This window comes from Macrosteles quadrilineatus, unplaced genomic scaffold (genome assembly GCF_028750875.1).
Source record: "Macrosteles quadrilineatus isolate MER2022 unplaced genomic scaffold, UCM_ALF_1.0 Scaffold_19__1_contigs__length_3004403, whole genome shotgun sequence".
Lineage (NCBI taxonomy): Eukaryota > Metazoa > Arthropoda > Insecta > Hemiptera > Cicadellidae > Macrosteles > Macrosteles quadrilineatus.
In genome coordinates, this window is record NW_026542612.1 from 1,479,244 (window position 1) to 1,505,770 (window position 26,527).

General features: G+C 37.0%; 1 protein-coding gene across 4 annotated transcripts in view; it reads left to right on the forward strand.

Annotated features, from left to right (window-relative positions):
• Nucleotides 1–26,527, forward strand: part of LOC129005330 (protein pangolin, isoforms A/H/I/S) — a 259,998-nt gene that overhangs the window by 222,401 nt on the left and 11,070 nt on the right. For 3 of the 4 annotated variants that reach the window (XM_054434190.1, XM_054434193.1, XM_054434192.1), the window contains exons 5-8: nt 8,034–8,124; nt 10,887–10,982; nt 12,764–12,910; nt 24,256–24,332. In XM_054434190.1, the coding sequence (XP_054290165.1) occupies nt 8,034–8,124; nt 10,887–10,982; nt 12,764–12,910; nt 24,256–24,332 (411 nt within the window). Of the gene's footprint in view, nt 1–8,033; nt 8,125–10,886; nt 10,983–12,763; nt 12,911–23,600; nt 24,172–24,255; nt 24,333–26,527 lie in introns of all 4 variants that reach the window. The other variant, XM_054434194.1, reaches the window with a different exon arrangement.

Genomic DNA, 26,527 nt, shown 5'->3' on the forward strand with positions numbered 1-26,527 from the left:
TGAGTCGTGTCGTAATTAAAAGAGGAGTGATTGGACTCCGAGGCCGGTGGGCGAATTCAATAAAGTGTGGGGAATTGATTGGGGAGGAGGGTTACATAGGGAAGGGGGTGTAACATGCGCGTGTCCAGCGATACAACCCTTTCAGCGGTCGTCATTATACGACATGTTGACAATTCCGCAACAACAATACAATAGAGTAGAGCAGCTGTAGTAGCGGACTGCTGTACGTGAAACAAAACAGCCGTGTCGTGGTACATGTTGAGGAGCTATAGCAGACTGGTGTACGTGCAACAAAACAACCGTGTCGTGGTACATGTTGAGGAGCTATAGCAGACTGATGTACGTGCAACAATACAGCCGTGTCGTGGTAGAGGAGTTGTAGCAAACTTCTGTAAGTGAAACAATATAGCCGTGTCGTGGTACATGTTGAGGAGCTATAGCAGACTGATGTACGTGCAACAATACAGCCGTGTCGTGGTACATGTTGAGAAGCTGTAGCAAACTTCTGTACGTGCAACAATATAGCCGTGTCGTGGTAGAGGAGCTGTAGCAAACTTCTGTATGTGCAACAATATAGCCGTGTCGTGGTAGACGGAGCTGCAGCAAACTTCTGTACGTACAACAATACAGCCCTGTCGTGGTACATGTTGAGGAGCTATAGCAGACTGATGTACGTGCAACAGAACAGCCGTGTCGTGGTACATGTTGTGGAGCTATAGCAGACTGATGTACGTGCAGCAATACAGCCCTGTCGTGGTACATGTTGAGGAGCTATAGCAGACTTATGTACGTGCAACAATACAGCCCTGTCGTGGTACATGTTGAGGAGCTATAGCAGACTGATGTACGTGCAACAATACAGCCCTGTCGTGGTACATGTTGAGGAGCTATAGCAGACTTATGTACGTGCAACAATACAGCCGTGTCGTGGTACATGTTGAGGAGCTATAGCAGACTGATGTACGTGCAACAGAACAGCCGTGTCGTGATACATGTTGAGGAGCTATAGCAGACTGATGTACGTGCAGCAATACAGCCCTGTCGTGGTACATGTTGAGGAGCTATAGCAGACTTATGTACGTGCAACAATACAGCCCTGTCGTGGTACATGTTGAGGAGCTATAGCAGACTGATGTACGTGCAACAATACAGCCCTGTCGTGGTACATGTTGAGGAGCTATAGCAGACTTATGTACGTGCAACAATACAGCCGTGTCGTGGTACATGTTGAGGAGCTATAGCAGACTTATGTACGTGCAACAATACAGCCGTGTCGTGGTACATGTTGAGGAGCTATAGCAGACTGATGTACGTGCAACAATACAGCCCTGTCGTGGTACATGTTGAGGAGCTATAGCAGACTTATGCACGTGCAACAATACAGCCGTGTCGTGGTACATGTTGAGGAGCTATAGCAGACTGTTGTACGTGCAACAATACAGCCGTGTCGTGGTACATGTTGAGGAGCTATAGCAGACTGTTGTACGTAAAACATAAGGCCTATACAGTACCTCGGTGCATTGATAATTGGATAATACATTTTAATTCGTAGCAACTACATTAAATATGTTGTGTAGACGTAACGTCATTTCACCGCCGTCAATGTACCAAAATTTTGCGCAAGTCCGCTGATTACAGAGGGCCAAACCTGTTCAATGAGGGTAATTTGAGCTAAATGCTCTTTAAATGTCTCTCAAACTGTCGGTTTGAGACGAATTCAAAAGCGTTTTCAATCCATTGAAGCATGGGACGAGATGCACATGCAGATAGGCTTCAATTCACGTTGCAATTTCGTGATGACAGTCGCTCGGTGATGAGCTCGTCTATACAACTGGAGTTTCAGAATTACTGGCTTGTTTCGCTATTAATTGTAGAGCTAGTATCTTGTAGATAACACTTTTTAAACCAATATAAATTTTCACCTAGTTAAATATTATTTTAATTAACGTTGGTTTATAGATATTTTTCCTCCTAAATTACACTCTAGTATTAATTTTTAAGCGATATTCTTTTAGAATTTATTTATTAAAACATCTTCACAATACTTTTTGTGTTTGTAATTAATGACTAAATGTAGTTGCTTTTTATTTCAGCTACAGTATATTTTTGTTTATTAGATGTTTATTACATGCTCCATCCATGTAATATGTACAGTACTTTGTTGCGTAAAAAAATCTATACAAAGTAGCATTAGACGTTTGCGATAAAGGAGTTAATCCGAAACGCTAGATCAAACATATGGCTGAAATCCGACAATTGCAACTATCTTGTTAACTAATTGCTTCAAACAGTTTGTGTTTTGAGCGAAATCTACAAACTTCGTTCGAGTGATGTAAACAGATGCCTACAAGTCGAGAAAAACATTTTATTTTATTGTTATTTCTCCTAATATTGGAGTTGAACACATAATAAAACTAGATAACGTAAACATGATTCGCAATGGAGAGGACGCTAAAGCGAAAGATTCGTCCTAAATCTGTTGTATATGTGTTGGCCTACACATCCGCCTTTGGCTTTAGAAACTTTATTCACTGGTGCTCTCCGTTTGATAAAAAAAACTTACTTTAAAGCTAGGCTGACTTAAAAGGCTACCTACTAGCCTACGAATTATATAAGGCTCTGATGCCTGGACTAAAATTACGTATTTATTTATAGTAATTTCATTTTTAAATTATACGCTTGCTGAAAAGTTTATTTAATAACGAAAACTTACCCATATTTAAAGTCAATAGGGAAATAAGAATAACGAGTACCTAGGTTTGCTACTACAAGGAAACCAATAATGTGTGGTTTTTAGTAAAATATTAACAGCAGCTTGGTATAAAATAAATAAATTTGCCAATTATGATCAAAATTTGAAATTGTTTTTAATTTTCTCCGTCACCAATAATATTGTACAAACACTTTGATAAACAAAATGATTTGTTTTTTTAAGATTTTTAAAGAAGTAGAGAGAAATTGGGAATTTTTGTGTTTTGAGGGTCAAAATTAGAAAAACTAAATTTTACCCTATAAAACCTCCCGTAAAACCCCTTTCTCAAGTTCCGATCACGCTGGTTCGCGAACTCGTTCAAATTTATCCCGTCTACACCAAATTTAATCAAAATCGAACGAAAATTACTCGAGGTATCGCGTTCACGGACACATACATTACTATATATATATATATATATATATATATATATATAGAACAATTTGAACGAATGGTGTTTTTGGCCTTTGGGACACCAAAATGAAAAAAGTAAATCGATCCCGGGCCTAGGTCTTACCATGCAATAATGTGTGGTTTTTAGTAAAATATTAACAGCAGCTTGGTATAAAATAAATAAATTTGCCAATTATGATCAAAATTTTAAATTGTTTTTAATTTTCTCTGTCACCAATAATATTGTACAAACACTTTGATAAACAAAATGATTTGTTTTTTAAGATTTTTAAAGAAGTAGGGAGAAATTGGGAATTTTTGTTTTTTGAGGGTCAAAATTAGAAAAACTAAATTTTACCCTATAAAACCTCCCGTAAAACCCCTTTCTCAAGTTCCGATCACGCTGGTTCGCGAACTCGTTCAAATTTATCCCGTCTACACCAAATTTAATCAAAATCGAACGAAAATTACTCGAGGTATCGCGTTCACGGACACATACATTACTATATATATATATATATATATACATAGAACAATTTGAACGAATGGTGTTTTTGGCCTTTGGGACACCAAAATGAAAAAAGTAAATCGATCCCGGGCCTAGGTCTTACCATGCCACCTACGGTAATAGCTTCCCTATAGGGTAATTCGCTAAAAACAACAATAATCCCCCCATAAATAAAAGAGCCCCCCTCTCACCACATGTTTCCTCCCATTGTTTTTTGCAAGAAATGCAAACGTTGTTCTACGGTTTGTTTCATCACTACAATCAATATCGATCCATACTAAATTAATTGTTTACCAATTAAAATGGTGGGCGTAATGGGAATTGGTCGTTCTTATTTCTTTTTAGCGTCACTCAGCAGCTTCAGCAATTGTATACCCAAGCTCACTTGATAAGTTTTAGATGTCTTTTTTGGGGAAGTAATAAACTCATTGTTGGACTTTATTATGCTGCTAAACGTTTTCGCCTACATTGTTCGTACCCGAGACACCGCAGGCGCGTTGCGCGTTGTGCAGGGGTCTACCAGGCGCTAATCACTCGACAAAGGCGAGCACACCCCGCCAGCTCTCCTACCGATGAAGCCAATTTTGGGCATTTCGACGTCGGTTTCGCTCGTTAGTGGGTTTAAGGGCGCCGACACAAGGCCCTGAATAAATCTCCTCAATTAGGCGACACCGACCCTACGTCATCATTGATACGCTAGCGGGGAATATTAGCATCCATTATTGCAATTTGTAGCGGGAAACCGCACTACTAGCGCTAATAAGTATGCTTTGCCGGGGCTAGGTTCTTATTTTCCCACAATCTCCCAGATCATTCATAATTATTGAAACCTTTATGTATGGCGTAACGCAATATGCAAGTTCTATCTACGGGCAATTTGTCATTGATTTTAGAGACTTTAATTAAGTTCTTGTTCATACTCAACAATATATTGTATATATATATATATCCACTAAGAGACACACAAGTCATGTGGACACGCATATGTCGCATTGACTTCTCGTGGTATATATTACTTTCATGAGCTTTCTACTATGTGTATGTATATACATATACATGCCTGATGACTGCCAGCTGAGTCGGTACAAATCGCACAGTAACTAACCTTCATTGCCTATCACCTAGTGTTATATATAGTCAATGCTACCACTCTAGTTGTGAATGGGCTAATAGTATATAACTGCCGATCCCTTTATCAAGTTGTCACCACACAATGTGGCATGGCCAGTTAGGGTCGACTCGCTCCGCATATTCTCAATCGGGTTGACACCGTGCCATATCATATTGCGATGTAGCCTTGTAGGGGGGAAGACGCCATCTTGCGGGAAATTTGAGCGGAAGATATGGCGCCCAATTACCGAAGGCTGGTGGTCCATTCACCGCGTGAATAGCGTCTTATTAAACCCTACCGTCGCTAACTGGGCCTATCTCGTCCGTAATAAGGTCCCTCACAACTACGACCCCTACGATGAGACATTTTGTTGGTACAGGCTCGAGAGTACTCCAGATACGGAGAGGCCATTGTTTAGCAAACCTCAAATTTATATTTTATGTCCACGAAGTAACATTTTAACAGGTTGTCTATTTCGTTTCAGAACGATAAAATGTTGGTGTGGTTTAAATTTATTTACACAATACTTTGACTATTTCTACGTTGAAGATCGTATTACACGTAGATACATGAAAAACATATAGCAAAATAAAAATCATTGAGAGATTTAATCTATATCTATAAAAGAAGAACTATGTATGTATGTATATATATGTGTATATACGTTATGGACTCCAAAACCGCTCGACAGATTGTAATGAAACTTTCAGGCATTATTAAGCATCTTTCAAGGATGGTTCGAGTGAAGTTTGGTGCAGATCCGTCAAAAGGGCTCTGCCCCAGAGGGTTTTAAGCGGGCCAATGTCAGATTTTTTGATCTAGAATGTTTACAAATAAATATAATTTAAAAGCAGATGTTTATTTCACCAACTGTTTTGTACGTTTGAATAACTACAACATTCTATATTAGCATTAGTCATGATTTGAAATAGTGCCACAGTGTTTCTACAGATTGCAGCACAGAAAACTATTTTACTTTTGAATAAGTCCAAATGTATTAAACCCCAATCACAGCACACCTGTGCACTTAACAACGTTTAAATTCTCCAATGTTAAATATTAAAACATAAAAACCTTTATAAAATTACTGTATTATAAACAATAAAAGGGATGACTTTTTAAAATGTATGACAACAGCTAATTTGCAACCAAAAGGTGAGTGAGCGTAGCGAACGAACATAAACCTGGAGGCGAGTAAGCGTAGCGAACGAGCCAACCTGAAAACAAGTGAGCGCAGCGAACGATTTCTAACTTGAAGGTGAGTGAGCGTAGCGAACGAACTTCAACCAGGACGTGATTGAGCCATGCGAATACTTATGAAGTTAAGCGGGGCAAAGCCCGCGGGTACAGCTAGTTTATTATAACATGTTAAAAACAAAATCTTATACATACAGTAACACTCCGCAATCCTCATTTGATAAAATGTTTTCCCTGCTTGTTAATTTTAACAAATCTATTTCGAAATGTTTAAAATCTAAACACAAAATATTATCTCGCTGCAAGTTGACTAATTACCGGAAGGTGGCCACGTGACAGCGACATCGTCATAGGGAATGCTATAGTGGAGCGTCATAAGAGGCGCTGCACTGGGAGGTAATTTAATAATTAAATTAGCGAAGAGTCGGATATAAAGAGGCAATCCAGAGTGCAGAGAGCACAATAATTAGGTCCGCATGCATTATGGATAGGCCTAGTTCTCACTAATTAACGGCATTGTCTCATAAACAGCCTACCTCTCGCTTCTCACTCCTTTTTGTCAGTTGTTTCTAACATTTAACGCCCCGATTCCTCCGAATAAGCTCAAACAGGGGTGTAATCATGGCGGGTGTCAATCGAGTTAATTTTAACAAAGGAAGTGGGAAGTGGCGCGTCGCAGCTGAGCAAAGTCAACAGCACATGTAATTTAAGCATATTGGGGTTTTGGGAAAACGTAAAAAATGTCTTAAAATCTCACATAACGGAATCTGTTTACAGTTTGATGGTAACAGTGTTTTTGCTTGCAACTAATTTCGTTTATAATATTTGGGTTGGATTAATTTCAAATTATTTTCAAATCAAGTCATCCAATGTTTTGATTTTATTTTGTTTGATTAAATATGAATCTCTCAATTGGATTTATGAAATAATATATTTACTATTTATAATTCTTATGAACCCTTGAGATACGCTAATTTAATGTTCATCAGAATGAGTCGAAATTTGTTTCACAACAAGCTGACAGTCTATTAATTTGATATGTTTTGAAAATCGTCATAAAGTATTTTGTGAATCATAAATGTTTTAAGCCTCAGCATCTTCAGCGTGTTCCCAACCCTGCTCACACTCATTGCAAGTGTCCGGTTTTACATCTGCAGTGCACCACTCTACACTGGGTGTTGTGGGTTTGTTGTTCAAATTTCCTCGTGTCCCCAGGGCCTCAATTTAATCTAGAGGTTAGTGGAGGCACCTCCGACAATGTGCTGTCACCACCGATGCTCTTCTCATCTCTCACTCAGCTGTTTCGCCCGATATTGCGCCCTCTCAGGCTTTGTCTCTCGTTCTCTCTGCCTAATGAGGTTTTTCGTGTCCGCCACTGAAAAGTGGAGGAAGTTATTTCCCGCGATGTGTTTTGTTTTGTTCTTTTCGCAAGTGTCAGCGGCGCGGCTGGATATTGCATTCGCTCTTCTGAAACCCAACTCTTTCCAAGTTTTACCTTAAAGGTTTATTGTGTTGTGGGTCGGCACAAACAACCTGGGTGTATTCATCGTGCCAATTATTAGCAAATAGTAATACGACGCCTTTTATAATGTAGTTTTAAACCGCGTAATGATTATATTTTCCGCATCGAGACACAACATTCATATATCTTATTTTTAAAAAATACCACCTGAATTTGCAACCAGTATTATTCCAGGCCTTATGAAAGTATTAGAACTTAAATGTGTGTGCTTACATTGATTCATATTTTTGCAGGGCCATGTAGTACTTTAGTTTTTGTAACTTTCTTACGACGCTACTGAACGTGAAGTGTCTCCAGAATTATTAGCTTAAATTATAACAATTAATTATGAATATTAGAGTAATGTATGAACAATGTAAAAATGAAGCTAGTGTATGACCCAGTCAGATCATTATTGGGCCCCTACATTTTACTTGGAATGGAGCAGTCCTTGAACGGATCTGCACTAGTAGACGGTTTACTTAGTTTGGATTTATACAATACCATATTGTTTTCCCAACAATATTCGTATGTTGACGTATGTATTGACAATGTTTGATGTATGTTCCAGGGCTGACGAGGCCGCCTATCTACCCGTTCACCACGGGACAATACCCTTACCCCATGCTGAGTCCGGAAATGACGCAAGTCGCCGCCTCATGGTCAGTATACTCTATAACATAATTTTTGGCATTGATTACTCGTGCTGGGTAAACAAACCAACTTTTTAAAAGAATCCAATAAATTTTACAGATAAATGTACACACCAATTTATATACAACAATAGATACATAAAATCCCTGCTATTTAGAAAGATCGAACGAAATCATCCTATCTATATATCTAATTCCGTAAGCCCAAAATTTTACAATGAAATTGTGAGCGAACGGGAGGCCGTAAAAAGCTGGAAGAGGTCTCATTTTAAAGGTCTGGGCGTGAAATTTTGGGGAAAATTATTCATTTTTCTTAATTATGCACCAAAAGGTTGTTATGGAATAAAATAATTTACATTTAAATAGCATGGGAATATATGTCATGTCTGCTTTGTTTACTTTAAAACATGTGGTTTAACTTTATTTAAAACATATTGTACTGTAATATACTGTAATATGTAATATCAAAGATTACATATGCTACGCAATATGTATACTATTATAAAGCTGAAATAGACTTTTTCCCAATTTTAAAATGGAGTAACTGGTTGTGTTAGGTATGTCTAAAAAAGGGTAAGGTTAGAAGTAATTACTGGAGTAGGCAAAGGGCATATTTTTCATTCCAAAAATAAAACTAATATCTACAGATCCTAATATTCCCTAAGTTTACAAGGGTCCAATTCCCATTGCGATTAGCTTTCGCTATAACTATAAATAAAGCGCAAGGCCAAACCTTAACAAAAGTTGGCATTTATTTGAAAAAAAGAAAAACAGTGTTTACCCATGGTTAACTTTATGTTACTTTTAGCCGGGTAAAGCGACCAGATGATGTTAAAATATTAAAATAAAGACCAAGGAATCGACCAAAATGGATGCTATACAACAAATGTTGTTTTCAGAGAGATTTTGTTATTGAATTAGCAATTTACAATTAGGAGGATGACATTATCTCTATGTGTTTTATCTAAGTGAATTTATATATTCAAAGAAATTTAATTTAACTAGGCCTAATAATCCTGAAGATTATTATTGAAATTGTTCCTTAGTTGTAGTATGATTATAAAGTTTATATTATAAACACACCGCATGAATAGTCCTTTGGAATTTTTATTTTAAACAGAGCAGACATCAAAATGCATTATGCAGGTATGCAATACCTATTATACATATTATAATATACACAAATTTTAAACGATAATTCAAGGAAGGGTAACCCATTAGACTAATAATTTGTACAAAATAATTACAAGAATATATATATCAGGAATATATATGTAATAGGGGCTATTGCCCCTACAAGCCACTAGTCTGTTTCTCATCATGTATTGCACCTGAAACCACACCTAGGCCTACATGTTAATTAACCAAACGTTATGTGCCAGCCACTTTAAGTAATATCTTTGACTATTGAGTTCTACTGTTTGTTTTCCTGTAGTAGTCCTGTTTATTGTCGTGTAAGTATGGACATGTATGGAACCAAACCAGGCCCTGTGCAGCGGTGCAAGTGTGTGTAATGACAATATGCATTGTGCAAGGCTGAGGCGATGCCAACGTCTTAGACATTTGATACACCTCTTAACCTCTTGGCTTTACGTCTCGCGACTCCGCGTTGACAAATTGAGTAATTAATTTCTGCCTATGTACAACATGTCTACATTTATATTGCCACTTGTAAGCCACATTCCTAGTTGGCATGTTAATTTGCTATGTCCTATAGTTTTACAAATAAAAATTGCATAATCAATAATAAAACAATCTGAGATACATTACATTACACCGACACATTTTAATGTAATCGTAATTCAGTCAGCACTCAGATACCTATATGTTTTATAACCGTATTTTTCGAGTCATAATATCGAATTTCAGCATCCGTTTGAACAACGATCGAAGACAATGATTGTAGCCATTTAAGAGGTATTGGTAGATTTCCGTGTCCGATTGTAATGCAATATAACAAAACCGGGGTAGAAAATCGGCCGAGATTACCCCAAACAATCGGCTAAGTGAATGGGCCGGAACCGCTTAGCGACTATTACACCACATCCTGGGGAAATTGTCCAAATGATTGGTGGACATTACGGGAAGATCCGTCCACCCTTGTTTGCCCGCTCACCCCATTTCTTTGCACTCCAATCTTCTTACAACGGCTTTTCTTTAGCCGGATTTGCCGTTGGATTCGTTTTTCACGCAGTTTTGTCGAGTTGGCGGATTTCAGAGTCGATTTATCTCGGATTGTCGTCGGTCGCTCCCCTAAGATAATCATGCCCCCGCCCCCCCCCCCTCGCCCAAGGCACTCCGCTGTATTAAACTCCCAATCTCCCCGTTGTATTGTTCGTCGTGCCTCGATCATTTTAATATAATTCCACCGTGCTGATCTTACGCTGTCGCTTTATTGAAAAATTACTGGCTACATTCGCGCTGAGCTTCATTTTGACTTTATTTCATCACGCGACGGTAAAAAAAGCCCCGTTGAGGATTTTTGAAGGTTTATTACTTGGGTGTTGTCACGGGAAATACCGATAACAACGTCTTCAAGTTTCATACTAGTCAATACAAAGATTAGTGTTAAATTCCCACAAGTTCTTACAGCAATTAATGTTTAGTGTGTACTTAATCTACAAAAGGTTTACTTATTCTTTGCACAACGCAAGTGTGAGGGATAAAGTGTACCGGATATGTTTGACATTAGTTCATCACTGAAATCGAATATAATACAAGTGACATTTGCGGTGATGAGCTACATAAAAATGGTGTGTGCTTTGTTGCAGGCATACGCCAAGCATGTACCCGATCTCAACGGCGAGTGCCGGGTTCAGAAGTCCGTACCCCAGCCCGTTACCCATCACCAGCTCAAGCTTACCAAGGTACAGTGTCACTCTCGTTGTAGCCTAGTTGTTGTAGCGAACCAACACATTATCTAGGAATGCTGATGTGTTGGTATACCTCGTGTTCTGGTTCAGAAGTCCGTACCTATGCCATTAAACATCACCAGTTCAATCTTACCAAGGTACAGTGTCACTCTCGTTGTAGCGAACCAACACATAATCTAGGAATGCTGATGTGTTGGTATACCTCGTGTTCTGGTTCAGAAGTCCGTACCTATGCCATTAAACATCACCAGTTCAATCTTACCAAGGTACAGTGTCACTCTCGTTGTAGCGAACCAACACATTATCTAGGAATGCTGATGTGTTGGTATACCTCGTGTTCTGGTTCAGAAGTCCGTACCTATGCCATTAAACATCACCAGTTCAAGCTTACCAAGGTACAGTGTCACTCTCGTTGTAGCCTAGTTTTTGTAGCGAACCAACACATTATCTAGGAATGCTGATGTGTTGGTATACCTCGTGTTCTGGTTCAGAAGTCCGTACCTATGCCATTAAACATCACCAGTTCAATCTTACCAAGGTACAGTGTCACTCTCGTTGTAGCGAACCAACACATTATCTAGGAATGCTGATGTGTTGGTATACCTCGTGTTCTGGTTCAGAAGTCCGTACCTATGCCATTAAACATCACCAGTTCAAGCTTACCAAGGTACAGTGTCACTCTCGTTGTAGCCTAGTTTTTGTAGCGAACCAACACATTATCTAGGAATGCTGATGTGTTGGTATACCTCGTGTTCTGGTTCAGAAGTCCGTACCTATGCCATTAAACATCACCAGTTCAATCTTACCAAGGTACAGTGTCACTCTCGTTGTAGCGAACCAACACATTATCTAGGAATGCTGATGTGTTGGTATACCTCGTGTTCTGGTTCAGAAGTCCGTACCTATGCCATTAAACATCACCAGTTCAATCTTACCAAGGTACAGTGTCACTCTCGTTGTAGCGAACCAACACATTATCTAGGAATGCTGATGTGTTGGTATACCTCGTGTTCTGCTTCAGAAGTCCGTACCTATGCCATTAAACATCACCAGTTCAATCTTACCAAGGTACAGTGTCACTCTCGTTGTAGCGAACCAACACATTATCTAGGAATGCTGATGTGTTGGTATACCTCGTGTTCTGGTTCAGAAGTCCGTACCTATGCCATTAAACATCACCAGTTCAATCTTACCAAGGTACAGTGTCACTCTCGTTGTAGCGAACCAACACATTATCTAGGAATGCTGATGTGTTGGTATACCTCGTGTTCTGGTTCAGAAGTCCGTACCTATGCCATTAAACATCACCAGTTCAAGCTTACCAAGGTACAGTGTCACTCTCGTTGTAGCGAACCAACACATTATCTAGGAATGCTGATGTGTTGGTATACCTCGTGTTCTGGTTCAGAAGTCCGTACCTATGCCATTAAACATCACCAGTTCAAGCTTACCAAGGTACAGTGTCACTCTCGTTGTAGCGAACCAACACATTATCTAGGAATGCTGATGTGTTGGTATACCTCGTGTTCTGGTTCAGAAGTCCGTACCTATGCCATTAAACATCACCAGTTCAAGCTTACCAAGGTACAGTGTCACTCTCGTTGTAGCGAAGCGAACCAATACATTATCTAGGAATGCTGATGTGTTGGTATACCTTGTGTTCTGCTTCAGAAGTCCGTACCTATGCCATTAACCATCACCAGCTCAAGCTTACCAAGGTAAGGGTTTACTCTCGTTGCAGCTATTCTGACCTGTGTTTGTTTGTTGTGTTGCAGCGACTTGTACAGGTTCTCGCCGAGCGGTCTGATGGCCTCGCACCCCGGCCTCAGTCCTCACTCGCATCCCTCGCTCACCTCTCACCCCGCCATAGTCACCCCTGGACCCAAACAGGAGCTCCAGTCCGACCACAACCACCATCATCGGTATGTACCACCCACCTTACACAACACAGCATCCAAACAGGGGGCTAGTTATCTGTTTGTTGCTTTACTGCCACAGACATTAGGAACCCACAACCTAGCCTAAGTAAACTAGAGAACATCAATTGAAGATTAGCAAATTTAGTTTAATCAGACCATAATTAAAACAGACTTATCCTGAGCCTGAGTAAACTAGAGAACATCAATTAAAGATTAGCAATTTTTGTTTAATCAGACCATAACTAAAACAGACTTATAATATGTAAAAAGGATTCTCAACTTTTCATCGTATCAGTAAGCAACGTAATACAATACTAAAAATTTGTATATCATTTTGACAATGCACACAGCTCTGGTTCTCAGATAATTTGTCGTCAGCTGAATGACTTGATTGTGAACTTATCGTTTTATGGTTGAAGTCCAACATTGAAGTTTAATAGACCTGGCTAGAGATTCAAAATGGCCTGATATGTGCCAAAACACTTGCAGTGCATATAAAATATGGAGGACGGCGTGACAAGTGCGATGAAGGGTTCGCACCCTGCTAATTATCCGTGTGTGTGAGTGTGAGTGCAGTTCCAAGATGGCTGCCGGGGCGGACTTCTCGAGCACCCGAGCCACTGGGCCATTGTCTGGGCTGATAACGTGCGAACTGCAGCCCCACTGCACCACTGCAACTGCAACATTGCACTTGTCTTGCCCTATTGTTTATTATAACACCTTCCCCCACATCTTGTCGTGTAAAGTCTCCTCCATCATAGAGCTTGTTATAAGTCATGAGTGCGGCGGGACAACCTACTTTTATTGTTGGTTCTATGATACATTCTAGACTAATTAAATATTTTAAATTACATTTACTGGCATCTTAATGGGTTTTAAATATCCTAGTTGACCAAAAGATAAACGTTTTAACGTTTATATACTTACCACGTGGCTTATAAAGGAGACACATATATGATTTCATAGACCTCTCTTTAGATTTTACGGCTATTCTCATCTTAATCGCCATCAATTTGGAGAATTCAAGTTATCGTCCTTCAGTTTGAACAGTTTGATATTTCTCATCCTTTCAAATCCCGCATAGTTCTTTAACATTCAAATTTAGACGTAAGTTTTGAGTTTGTTATAGTTATACTAGTAAAATGCATACAACAAACAACCTTAAATAATAAAAAAATCTTATCTACAACGTCAACTTCAAGCCTTATCCCATGGTTCAATAATTTACTAACTATACTGCCCTTAAGAGTCAAGTAAATGCTGTTTTGAAAACATTGTAAAATTCTATCATAATAAATATAAATTAAAAGAAAAGTTATTGAGAAGCATGTAATTGTTTGGTATCCAATTCTTGAAAAAAATATTATGTTGTACAAATTATTTGCGAAACATTCTCGACTACCGTATAACACTTAACTTCGCAGCGCTACGACTCAACTCTTGTCAGGGTTTGATTTTGCACTTCTACGAATTTTCAATTTCTCTTTATGTCTGCAAATCCTAGTGAATAGTAATTAACATCCATTAAACTCTTATATATAACTTAATAGGTTATATTATTTGGGTTGGGACGAAACAACAAGCTAACTTGAAAACTGAGTGTAAGCGGATGACTAAAATTCCAGTTATATTGTCGAGTTTACTTGACTATACTTCAAAAAAATGAGAATGGCGTTTCACAGCACGATGATTTTGAAAATGAACAACATTACGAGGGGATTTGGTTTCCTATATCAAGGAAGGATATTATAATATCATACTATAATGTCTAATAAAATATTTCTAATGTAATATTTCTATAACCCCTATAGTCTATTCTTATTTTATATGAGTAACGTTAGCGCACAATGATTGCAAAAACGGCTCCTATGATTTCCTATAACTTATTAGGAATATCTTAGTTTCAGGCAAAAAAAAAACAATATCCATGCTAGCCACTGATCTTAGAAAATTAGTTTTTCGTTAAAAACTCAAATTGAAATTTTAATATTTTTAACATTGGTCTTATGGAAAGCTACGTAAATGTAAATAAATTAACTGTAACATATGCTTATAACAAATCACTTCAGTACAGTGGCAAATTACTAAATACAGTACAGAAGAAAAGGGCATTTCCATAAATACCATTTAGCATTACCTGTATATATAGTTGTTGACGATGCGCCTCTGGAAGGGGTGCGTTGTTTGATAATCCCACGGATTATAAAATAGAATCGATAAGGGTCATAAACAAACAAATTGCCCGAAATAAACATGTTTGTATTATTATTTCAATGCAACTGTCAAAAAACCTCTAAAACGTGTAGAGATTATTAGTATTAGATTCCATCCAGATCCAAATTAATTTAGTTTAATTTTAACATGATTGTTTTATTTAGACATATTTCAAATGTGACTTAGTATAAAATCTAACCTCTTCACACTCGTATAAATGTGCTCTAGACTTGAGAGCATAAAGTAAAGGCTATGGCATATTTTGTCTCACAAACCCTTAAATTCAGCCTTTGAAACTACATTATGACAACAGAAAACCTCATCTTAGAGTATTTGGAGTGTTTCTTTGCAGTTTTTACTACTATTTTGCCGTTTTTATGTTTACACTTTAACTTATTTCTAAGAGTAGATTCACCAGTAGAATTAATTAGTTTTGGCAGAAAATAACATTTTCTTAGTCCTAGCACAAAACTGTACGATGTGTCTAACGGCATTGATTAGTTAATTAATCCATTGGGTCTTTTTTCGAAGAGGGTCACCACTTTTGAAACAGTGTGTTAATTAAAGTAAAGTAATTGATAGGGGAAGCACAATGAAACTAGAAAATTTGAGATTAACTATTATAATATCAAGTCTTACACAATGGCTCAGCTTAAAAAATTAACAATACTGTAATGAAAAAAATTTTAAATACAAAGTTTGTATTTTGATTATTTTTACCGTGTCAATGCGTGGGCATGATAAGATGTAATTTTATAATTTGTTTAGTTTTTTGCCTATGTTTATTTTTAACGTCCCCTACAAATTAAACACCACGAGCAATGCTCGGTCCTCTGGTACTATCTATTATAAGGGTATTACAATATCTAACCCAAGTTTGAAAAAAATGAATTGCGTTGGTTAAAACCAAACATAAATAGACAAATGAATTATTTTCTTTGAATAACTGAAAAGATAAAACTATAAACTATTTGCTTTTTTCATTTACAATTTACGTGAGCAGTGTTTTATAAGTTTTAATTAATGAATTAGAAAAGTCGTTTAAACCATCAAGGAGTTTTTGCGTCGAATCATCACTAAAAATATAATAGGAATTGACGTCTCTTTAGCCTTGTTGTATAAAATATGTTAAACAAATATATATATATATATATATATATATATATATAACTAGAGATATGATCATCGACGAATCTAACTACTATAAAAGAAACCTACACTAACCGACTGTCAGAAATGTTAACTATCAGTGCATTGCATCCGCTGTAACAATGACAGCTCCCGATCGGTAACTAATTTGGCATCTGAATGAAACAATGAGTGAGGGAATGCACTGATGGAAGATACATGTATTTTCCGTTTGGTATTTCGTTACAAACGGCAGCCAACCCCTAGAGGCGTTGTACTCGTACAAGTGTAAGAGGTAACAACTCTCCCCGTGATACTCGCCAATAATTACAACACAATTACACTGCAACATCCGTGGATTCCTGCGTCTTCTAATTATTACGTCAACAAACTCAAAAAAACGTGTTTACCTTTTCTTGCCTCGCTAGGGGATGGCAGGGAGAGAGGGGGTGGGAGACCGCTTCTGATTGGTCAGGTTGTATCCTAGCAACGGGGAAGCTGTGCCGGACAGGGGGAGCGTCTGAGCCTAATCGAACACGACTCTACTTCATTCTCAACCTCCATATTGGTATCGGAAAAACGTCCCTTGCACGGCAACGGATTGGGCCAGGAATCCTATTATACCACTCCCCCCAACCCCAGAATAACGTAACATTTTGTTTGTAACATCTCGAGATGTTATTCGGGAAGTCCGAGTAGAATACAATAGATTGTGTAAGTTTCTCGGCCAGGAAGCAGAAATTTGCAGCAATATGCAGAGAACAAAATAAATTAAGTTGCTGTTTCAATTTAGTAAGTTGGGGAAATGATTCTGCAACGATAAGTTGTTTTATAAGAATGTAATTTATCGTAAAAAGTCATAATAATTTAATGCACATAACAAAGCCAATGCAATGTATTAATAACATAATACGACGGCTTCTACGAATCCTTGTATTAGGTGATTACATCCTCAGCATGGTTTCGCTCATTCCCAATTGGTAGAATATTTAAACAAAGCTAACTCTAGATCTGATCTAATCAATAAATTATACATAAAAAGTCTCAACCCCGTATAGACTACATTAGGTGTTCAGTGAAGAGACGTACTTTAATGTCCTGTTCGTAAAATACAAACTCAATTCTGACTGCCTTAGACACTTGTGACCTGAAGTTACTACTGGACTCAGATAAATACAACCCCGACAGTAAGTCTGGACACTGGACAGTGAGGCTGGACACTGGACAGTCAGCGACAATAGTACTGTATATATCCACCCTCGGGTCTATACCGTTATATCGTGTTTCGTGTAAGTGCGAGAATGAGTCAAGATCTCTGTTTATATCGGTTATTTTCACAAAAACAGCGTATCAAAATCAATAGGGAATAAAATGTAGTCCATGTTAGTAAGTAAGCGGTTCATTTGACTAAAACTTAATAAGTATTATAAATCAAATCGTTCTCTCGATGTGCGCCATCGTGCAAGTTAGAAATTTCAATACGGGAAATAAAAAGAAGGCATTAGAGTTAATAATTATAAAGCTCTTTTTGAAGTTAACAGTTAGGATGATTTCTATAGTGTCTATAACTTTGCACGACTATACGGAAATGTTACAAAAAATTCCGGGCCAATGATTTGGGGAAATAAACACTAGAAATTTACACAAAAAGTATATTTCCATGTTAAACAATTTTCAAATAAACATGTGTTTCATAATTAAAATCTACACACGTAACCATTGCAATGTTTAACAACTGTTTGTAAGGGATTGTCAATCGATATGCATTTCTCTATCAAGGACATTTCCATTGTTTTTCGATTTTATAACGATACTGTTAACGTAAACAATCACTGTAAGGCTTATACAAATATTATATTTTACTCGCAAGATTTTATTCGAAAATACGTCGAAAAATTTATATGAACAGCAACAAAACTGGGAACAACTTTTATCTTTTGATAAATAGTTTTTTTTTTATTTAGTGTGATGCTGTATGGTATGCCTAATGATTGGAGTTAATTCTTCTATAGTGTAGCAAACCTTGTATGCTAAATGTGTACTGATTTATTTTCCAAAACATTACGAAACATACTTTAACGTTTGTTTTTTATGATGTAATTAACATACTGGAGTTGTTTTATAGATTTCAAAATGTTACAAGTCATAAGTATGTTCTTGTAGTTCATGTATATTGTATTATATCGGCATGAATTAAACTCATGTAAATTTACTAGTTAGCAAATATATCAATAAAGTATAAACGACCTTGAACTAAACGTTAAACCTGAACAACAATATAAGCGCATCTCAAATAGATAATTACAGACTCTTCTTATTGGGTACATTTTCTAGAAGCAAGAGAGAATGTCCACAGCTCTCTCTGGAACAGGTCGAGTTGCTTCTATGGCTTTTAAGTTGTCATTAGTTTGTTAATATTTGGGACTAGAGGGGGTTTCTATAGCTGTGATTTAAAAAGCAACTTGTTGTTTTACCCTGTAACTAATTTAATCTGATAGTTTCATAAATGTTCCCATATTATACTTTACATCGAACCCGTCTAAACGGTATGATTGCTTTTGTGAAAACAACTTCACACCATGTAAAGTAGGCGACTAAAATTATTGTTTGTCTATTTGAAAGTTTGTATTTATTTAATACAGGGACGGATGGCGTACGGTTTGGCTTATTTAGTTATATGACAAAGATGACCACGTTAAAAGTCGTATCAGAATCGCGCACGTACGGGTGAACATATTTTTGGAATTTAATCATATCTGAAAGAGGAACGCGATTGAGTAAGTTCAGTGTATAAACATTTGTTTACACAGTGATGAGTAACACAATTATTACATAAGTTCTTTTCGAGTTTCGTAAATTAACCAGGGCAGTAACAAAAAGTGAAAATGAAGACAGAGTTACTTTTGCACCGGAGTCCGGAACGTATATTCCTAAACTTAGCGGCACGGCACCCGGACATTTTAATGATGACGTGTTGTCTCGGTAATACAGAGATATGTTTAATTGCTATGTTACAATCAGCTGTTGAGACTGTGCCAGGCCTACCAACATGAGCAGTTGGCGATATGAAAACAATCTCCCATTCAACGGTAATGAAGCAGTGTGGCCAACCCTCCGAGCGAGACAAATGAGCCTTCGTCTCCCTGTTTTAGGAGACGGATCCAGTCTTATCAGCTGATAATCAGCTGATTCGACAAAGAGGTCGACTGTTGATAGAAATACAATCCTAACGAAGTGACAGCTGCTATCAAATTAGTTTGCTGTTATGTGCAATTTACGTAAATGGGATGTTCAATTTTGGATAGTTTCTGTTAGACAGTTTTTTTAGGCAGTAGTTAGTTGTTTTTTTAGGCATGCACATAGGCTTCTTTAACATAAATCTTCAAATAACTGAAGCAAAAATTGTTAATTGCGTTATTTCTTAGATCAAATCACAGCCATCCGTCATTCTCATTAGTCCTACCTAAATAATATAAGAACTTGGTAATTTTAAACGTAGTATTTAATTTCACTTATTTTATATCCTCGATATCTTCAATATGAATATATTTTAAATTTGCATTGACTCTCTATTCACCATTTGGTTTAATTAGATTTATGATATATGCCTAGGGTATTTAATATATAGATGGTGTTGTTAAAATATGAAACTCTAATGACTAACATTTATTAACAATTCTTTAAATATTTCAGTTTAACGTTGCTGCAGTTATTAAACCATTTCTTAACTGTCCTGTGTCTAAATTATATAGTTTTTAGTGTAGAGACTCAGAAAATTTTTACATATTTATTGGTATTAACTCACGTTATTTGATCAAAAAATACAAAGAAAAATGTAATGCGTTCAGGAATAAATTGTTCTTTGCAAAAGTATTATACTTGACAATCTTATAGATCAATTTGGTTGTACAGTACTTGGGCTCGAATGTAATTAAATGGAACACTTTATTATGTTAATTGATATGTATCAGTTTGATATTAAATGTATTGTTTTATCTTAATGATATAATAATTAATTGAGCTAATTTGATACAAATTAATTAAAACTATAATATATTAACTATTTATATTAAGATTTCCAAATACCGGAATAGCTTATTTTTATCCAAACAATGTTAATTCTCATCACGCTTGTTAAACTATTCGGTACGAAAAGTTTTATTTCAGATTAAACGATTAAATACAGGATTAAAACAACTTGATTTGTTGAACATGACCATTTTGAGTTTTTCCTTTAACACACTATTATTTGTGAAAATGTAATTGTTGTATGCATTAGTCGCTCAGTAAGCTTGCATCGTCTTTGATCATCACCTATTATTCACATTGAACTACCTCCATCAATAACAATAACAATAACAATAACCCTCCGATGTCATCCAAGTGATGCATCTCCAGGAAAAGCAATGTCTTGTGTGTGAGTGTGGACAGTAACTAGCCAAAACAAACCGTCATCCAAGGCATTGGCTAGAACGAACAACCTTGCTTTATATTCTGTTTCCATTCGGAGAATGTGTCTTCGTGGTGTTAGTTAGTAAAGGATATGTCACAATGTTATTTAGCATACGACCTGTCACGGCTCGTCTTGTTATGCAAATAAAATTAAATGTACCTTAAAACACATGTATGTGTTATCTCTTTGTGGAGGGACCGGTTAATCTAGACACAAAACTAAACTTTAACCGAATTCAGTTAATCTTCCAAGGGGTGGAAAGTATTTAAAGCCTGCATAGATATTAAATACCACTGTAAGCGAGATATACCACTAGTTACAGTAAGAAATGTCACAAATTATCCTATAAAAGTGAAATCGCTGTAAAACTAAGTATTAAAAAATGCCATTGGGATTAGTTAGTTTATGCACTGATGTAAAAAATAACAGTAAAATATTTTGGCACCGTTTTTGCCTCAAACTTGATACCTGTTTTTAGCATATTTTAATAAAATGTGAATGCTTTTTTGGACTTTTTGCACATCGATGAGAGGAAGCTTATGAGAAGATTCCAATATAAACTCCATTATCCAACATACAGTAACTACACGGTTGATGTTCTATGAAGGAATACAACTGACATGGTCACACAGGTTTAATTATGTAAACACTTTCTTTTTCGATTAAAAATCGAATCGTATCCTTCTATACTTTACACTCTAACATTAGCATTGTGCATGTTAAAAAAACAATGGGCGCGTTCTGGGAACATGTACCGGTGTACCGGTGCAGATTAACCGGTGACTTGCTCACCGGTGCCGCCCCGGGGCAAGAGTCTTGGTATCCCAGAAGTTCATCGGATTATAAGTTATACATTCACCTACTATTTGCTTAATAATATTTAAATCAAACAAACAGACTTGCCATCACGGAATAAATTGTTTGAAAATTATTGTTTATTATTTATTACGTAATATAACCCTCTCATTGAACAAATTTTCACTCATTACGTAACATAACCTATAAAACTAATTAACATTATTCGGTGGATCCGCCATCTTGCCGTAGCTGCAAGCTGTTGTCAAAGAAACTGACCAATCAGAGGCCGCCGGTGTATACACCGGTGTATACTGTACAATTTCTCCGGTGCATAAATCTTGCACCGGAGGAGGAAAAAGAGGAAATAGCTGTCTGCTAGGTTAACTCACCGGTCTCCCAGAACGACACATTTTTTGCTGCACCGGTACATGTTCCCAGAACGCGCTCATTGACTATTTTTTTACTAATATATAATACAGTATAGTAGATTAATAGTCAATTTAGAATGTTGCGACTTGAGTTTAAAAACAAAACAAAAAGTGACTTGTATTCAACACTTTACTTAACTTATGTTTATTGTTTATTTATCATTGCATCCAGGATTGTTTAACTTATGTGTACTGTTTATTATGAGTTTTTTTTTATCATCTGTATGTCAGGGTGAAATTTTAAACGTATCTGTTCTCTACCCGAAAGCAACAATGCCCTGTTCTGTGGATGTCCAGTATTGTTAGAGGTTCGCGTCTCCACCGCTAGGGGCAGCACCACACGGCGAAGTGGGCTCCGTCCGCGCGCCTGCGCGTGTGCTCGCATTCTTCGTCACCGAGGGAGGGTCGGGGATCGATAAACACTCTGATAACATCTCAGCCCAAAACGACTCCTCAATTTGTCTTTTAAATTCATTTCTTACTGGAAGTGGCAGCCGCGCGTACCTCGACGTCACCGCTGCCTCGGCCGTGTCTCGCCGTGTCTCTAGTCGCGGTCTCATTCGACAATCCTCCCTTCACCTCAGTCACCACACGCGACGCACAGCACATTTATGATTATTGCAGTTGTCGCTTCTAACTGATGACACTGGTTTATCATTATTGACGCCAATTCCTGACCCTCCTCAAAAAAATTCCCCCCTCCGTCCGTCTCTCCCGGACAATCAAATATAACTACTCGAATCGTAGAATTGCAATTCGATATAAGTGCTTAGTTCGTCTTTATTTGTATGGTGATTTTCTAGTTGAAAAATTAACTTTATTTCGAGAAAGCGACTCTAAGAGCTAGTTTTGTTTACGTTTCCCCGGCGCCACCTCGCGGTAAGTGTGTGATACATTTGAGTTTACCGCTGTTTTGAGGTTATGTTTCCCATCTCGAGCGGGGAACATCGATAGTCTTTGCGCGTTATTTACGTCATTACGTCGCGACGATGACATATCCTTTGTTTTGGTACCCCCTGTTGAATGCTTCATAAACGAGTCGTAAATTTATTTATAATGACCCAGCTAATCGGCCGATCCTCTACACCACCGTGGGTCCAGCGGGATAAGCTCAGACGGGCGTGTTTTTGTCGGACACCTGTTCGAGCAGTAAATTGCGGAGTTTAAAGTGTTTGTTGGAAGTGAAATGTGAATCGTCGCGATGTAACAAGTGATATTGCCGAGAATGGAGGCTGATCTGATCTGATAGCCGCCTTAATGCGAGTGATTTCTGGTGATAGCGTTATTTTTATATTTAGCCGTTTTATAAGATCGACAATAACAGTGATAACGGAGTGTCGTACATGTGCTATGTGCTAGATAAGTACTGTAGTCGACACTGGTGTAAGTGTGCTGATAAGATTATATTGCTACTGAACTCACATCTCCTCGTTCGGTCATACCGAGTGGATTAAAACCGCCTATTGCGGCCATTTCGGTGCTATTAAAATTGATTTTAGTTTTTAATTACTGTTACGATATATTTTTACTATAAATATTTTACTATAAAATATTCTCATTCGTAAACTCGATTTAAATAATTATTTTTTGTTAGTAAACGATTTATATTTAAAACGTTAAAAACAATGTGATTAAATTAATTTTAAAATGGAAGAATATTATGACTGCGAACCTTTGAATTTAGTTAAGAAAAAGCCTAAACCGGTGGCAGTAGTCGCACCGTCGTCAGTGGTAGATCCCGGGGACGGGGATGGAAAGGGGGCGGAGTCCGAGGACGATGAGATCAAGGTGGAAGTGGAGGACCTCAGTGTCGGCAAAAAGTCGCGTGACGAGGGAGTGGACAACAAGGAGGAAGGTGAAGGAAAGCTCGTAGAAGACTTGAATAAAAACTATTGGGACAAGGCCGGGATGGGATACCGACGGACGGGCGAGAGAGGGTATCCGATGATAGAGTCGAACTTTCTGACGGCGCTGTACATGAGGAGTTTAGTGTCGTCGGGAGTGTTGCCGCCGTACCCGGGGTACCCGGTATACCCGCAGTACCCGGACACGCAGTTCTCGCCTATGTGGGCGCAGCAGAGGTTCTGGCAGATGGTGCAGACCCAGACTCAGACCTCCGCTACTACAGACAGCCTCAGTATCACCGTCCCTCGGCCCGCCACGGCACCTACACCGGCGTCACCCACCTCCACCTCCACCTCTACTGACGAGAAGATGCCCGTCAAGAGGACCAAGCAGAAACGGTAATCCCCATCACCACACATCACACAGTACGATCTAAAGTAGCTAATTATGTTACCAATTTTACAGTGAATCTTCTGTTTTAGGTCTTCTTCCATGGACCACAAGAACTCACTCAATGATGGCAAATCTCAGGACTCAGGCCACACAAGTAATAACCAAGGTAGGCTAATCACAACTTTCATTGTTTATTAGTGTGGCATTTTAACTGTGTGTAGAATCAAGGTCTTGTTTTAACACGTGTTTTGAATAAAAATATCTTTTATAATATTTTATTGGTCGGTCCATACAAATTCCAAATGGATTTTTTTATTTGTGAACCATACACGTAACTTGCTTTGAAGTTGCTAAAACAGCTTATTTGTACTTGGAATACATTTAAGTTTTCTACAGTAAATGTAATAAATATGCAATACAATTTAGTAACGTTTGAAGAATACTAATTATTCTGGTAACATTTTTAAGTAGTTGACTATTTTTTTTTAATTTTCGCACATAAAAATATGTATCTTGTAGTGTAAAACATCCCACTGTTCCAACAGTCATTTATTCAAACTGTTTAAATCCCACCAAACTGAACAACCAATTCAAGAAAGGTAAATGAATTACCACAACAATACCTTAAAATGTTATTTTACCTGTCTCAGAATAACATACTATAAATTTAATTTTTAAAAGTGTTGAGTTTCTAAAAAAAGTAGCCTAATTGAAAGAGACTGATTTGTTCAAATACGTCTCTGTAGTTATATTTTATCACCTTGTTTATTACATGTCTGCTTCAAAAGGGGTTTATGGTATTTTATGTGGTCTAAAATGTGGTATTGTTTTTAGTTTGAGTACAGTAATACAATTTTTAACAACTAATATAATCTATAATGATGGAATATGTTTATCAATACTATTACTATGCTCATTACTATCATTAGGTACTAAGTTATCAATCAGTTACAAACAAAGTAGGAGTCATTTATTTAATATAACTAAACAAAAATCTTCTAGGTAAATTCAGTTTTAAATTAACAGGCAAAGGTAGAACATCATATTATTTTTGCTGGTTTTTTAAATACTTCGGTTAATCTCAGCTATATCTTTTGAGTGTTTTATTATTTAATTACAAATTTCGTTTTCCCTAAATATAAAAATGACACATTTTATATCAACAATTTAGTAATTAGTCGTTAAATCCTTAAATACAAAATGTATACACTAACCTATGCAGTATTTATGTGCTTGATTAGCATAAAAAATAAACTGAACATTTCTAATTTCAAAATATTTTTTTTTCTGAATCTGTTTCTAATTTTGTTAATTATGATTATTTAAGGTATAATGACGTGCTCATTTCCTACTATTACACACTTGGTTACAATTGCTCAAACCTGATCCTCTAATAAATCAATTGTTATAGGTCCCCCCTACAGTTAAAATACATTTAAAATTAAATAAAAAATAACAAAAAAATAAAAGGTATCAGCAATCTGACACATACTTTCTCCTATTAGCTTGTCAACAACCAATGTCATGGGTAAGCGATGAGAGTAACCGTGGTATTTAATAGTTAAAATCACAAAAGTTGCATTAAATTTAGAACCCTAATTTTTACAGGAATGGGGGTTATCACTATTTTGTTTCGAAATATAAGGACCATTACAGAGAAATTTCAATCAAAATTAGTTTTTGTTTATCCATTATTTCAGTTTTTTCATATGGGTTTTTATGGGAAAATAACACAAGTTAAATAACTTATGAACCGTAATTTTTACAGGAATGGGGGGGTTGCACTATGTTGTTAAAGTTGTAATCAAAATCGTTTTCAAGACAACCATTTTCCACAAGTAATTTTCGAGACAGTCAAATTTTTCCGTTATTTTATGGGAAAATCCACATTAAAAATCAAAATTTCAAAAAAATGAAAAAAAACGCCTGGAGATACCATGGATTAGTACCTATATACAAAATTTCATCAAAATCGGACCACAGGTGTAGTCTGTAGCTCTGTACACATCCACACATACAGACACAGACATCACTTCGAAAACCACTTTTTTGGTCCCCTCAAAACTCAAACATGAAAATTTTGACGAAAACAACACTTTCTCCATGTACTGTACAGGGGGAGAAAGTAAAAACAATAGCTTCTACTGACCAACCAGTTTCAGTTCTAGGTTTTATTTGTGTACTAAATTAATCCGTTATCTATATTATTAAAAGAGTTTGTTTGATTTTTGTGTGCAGCAAATCAACCCCTAAATATTTATTTTTATAGGCATATTGGGTATTAATTTAAAGCTCATCCTTTTGCTCATTGTTTTATATGCCTTTTGCGGGCTTGGATGATATCTCGTGAAAGCCCTTCTT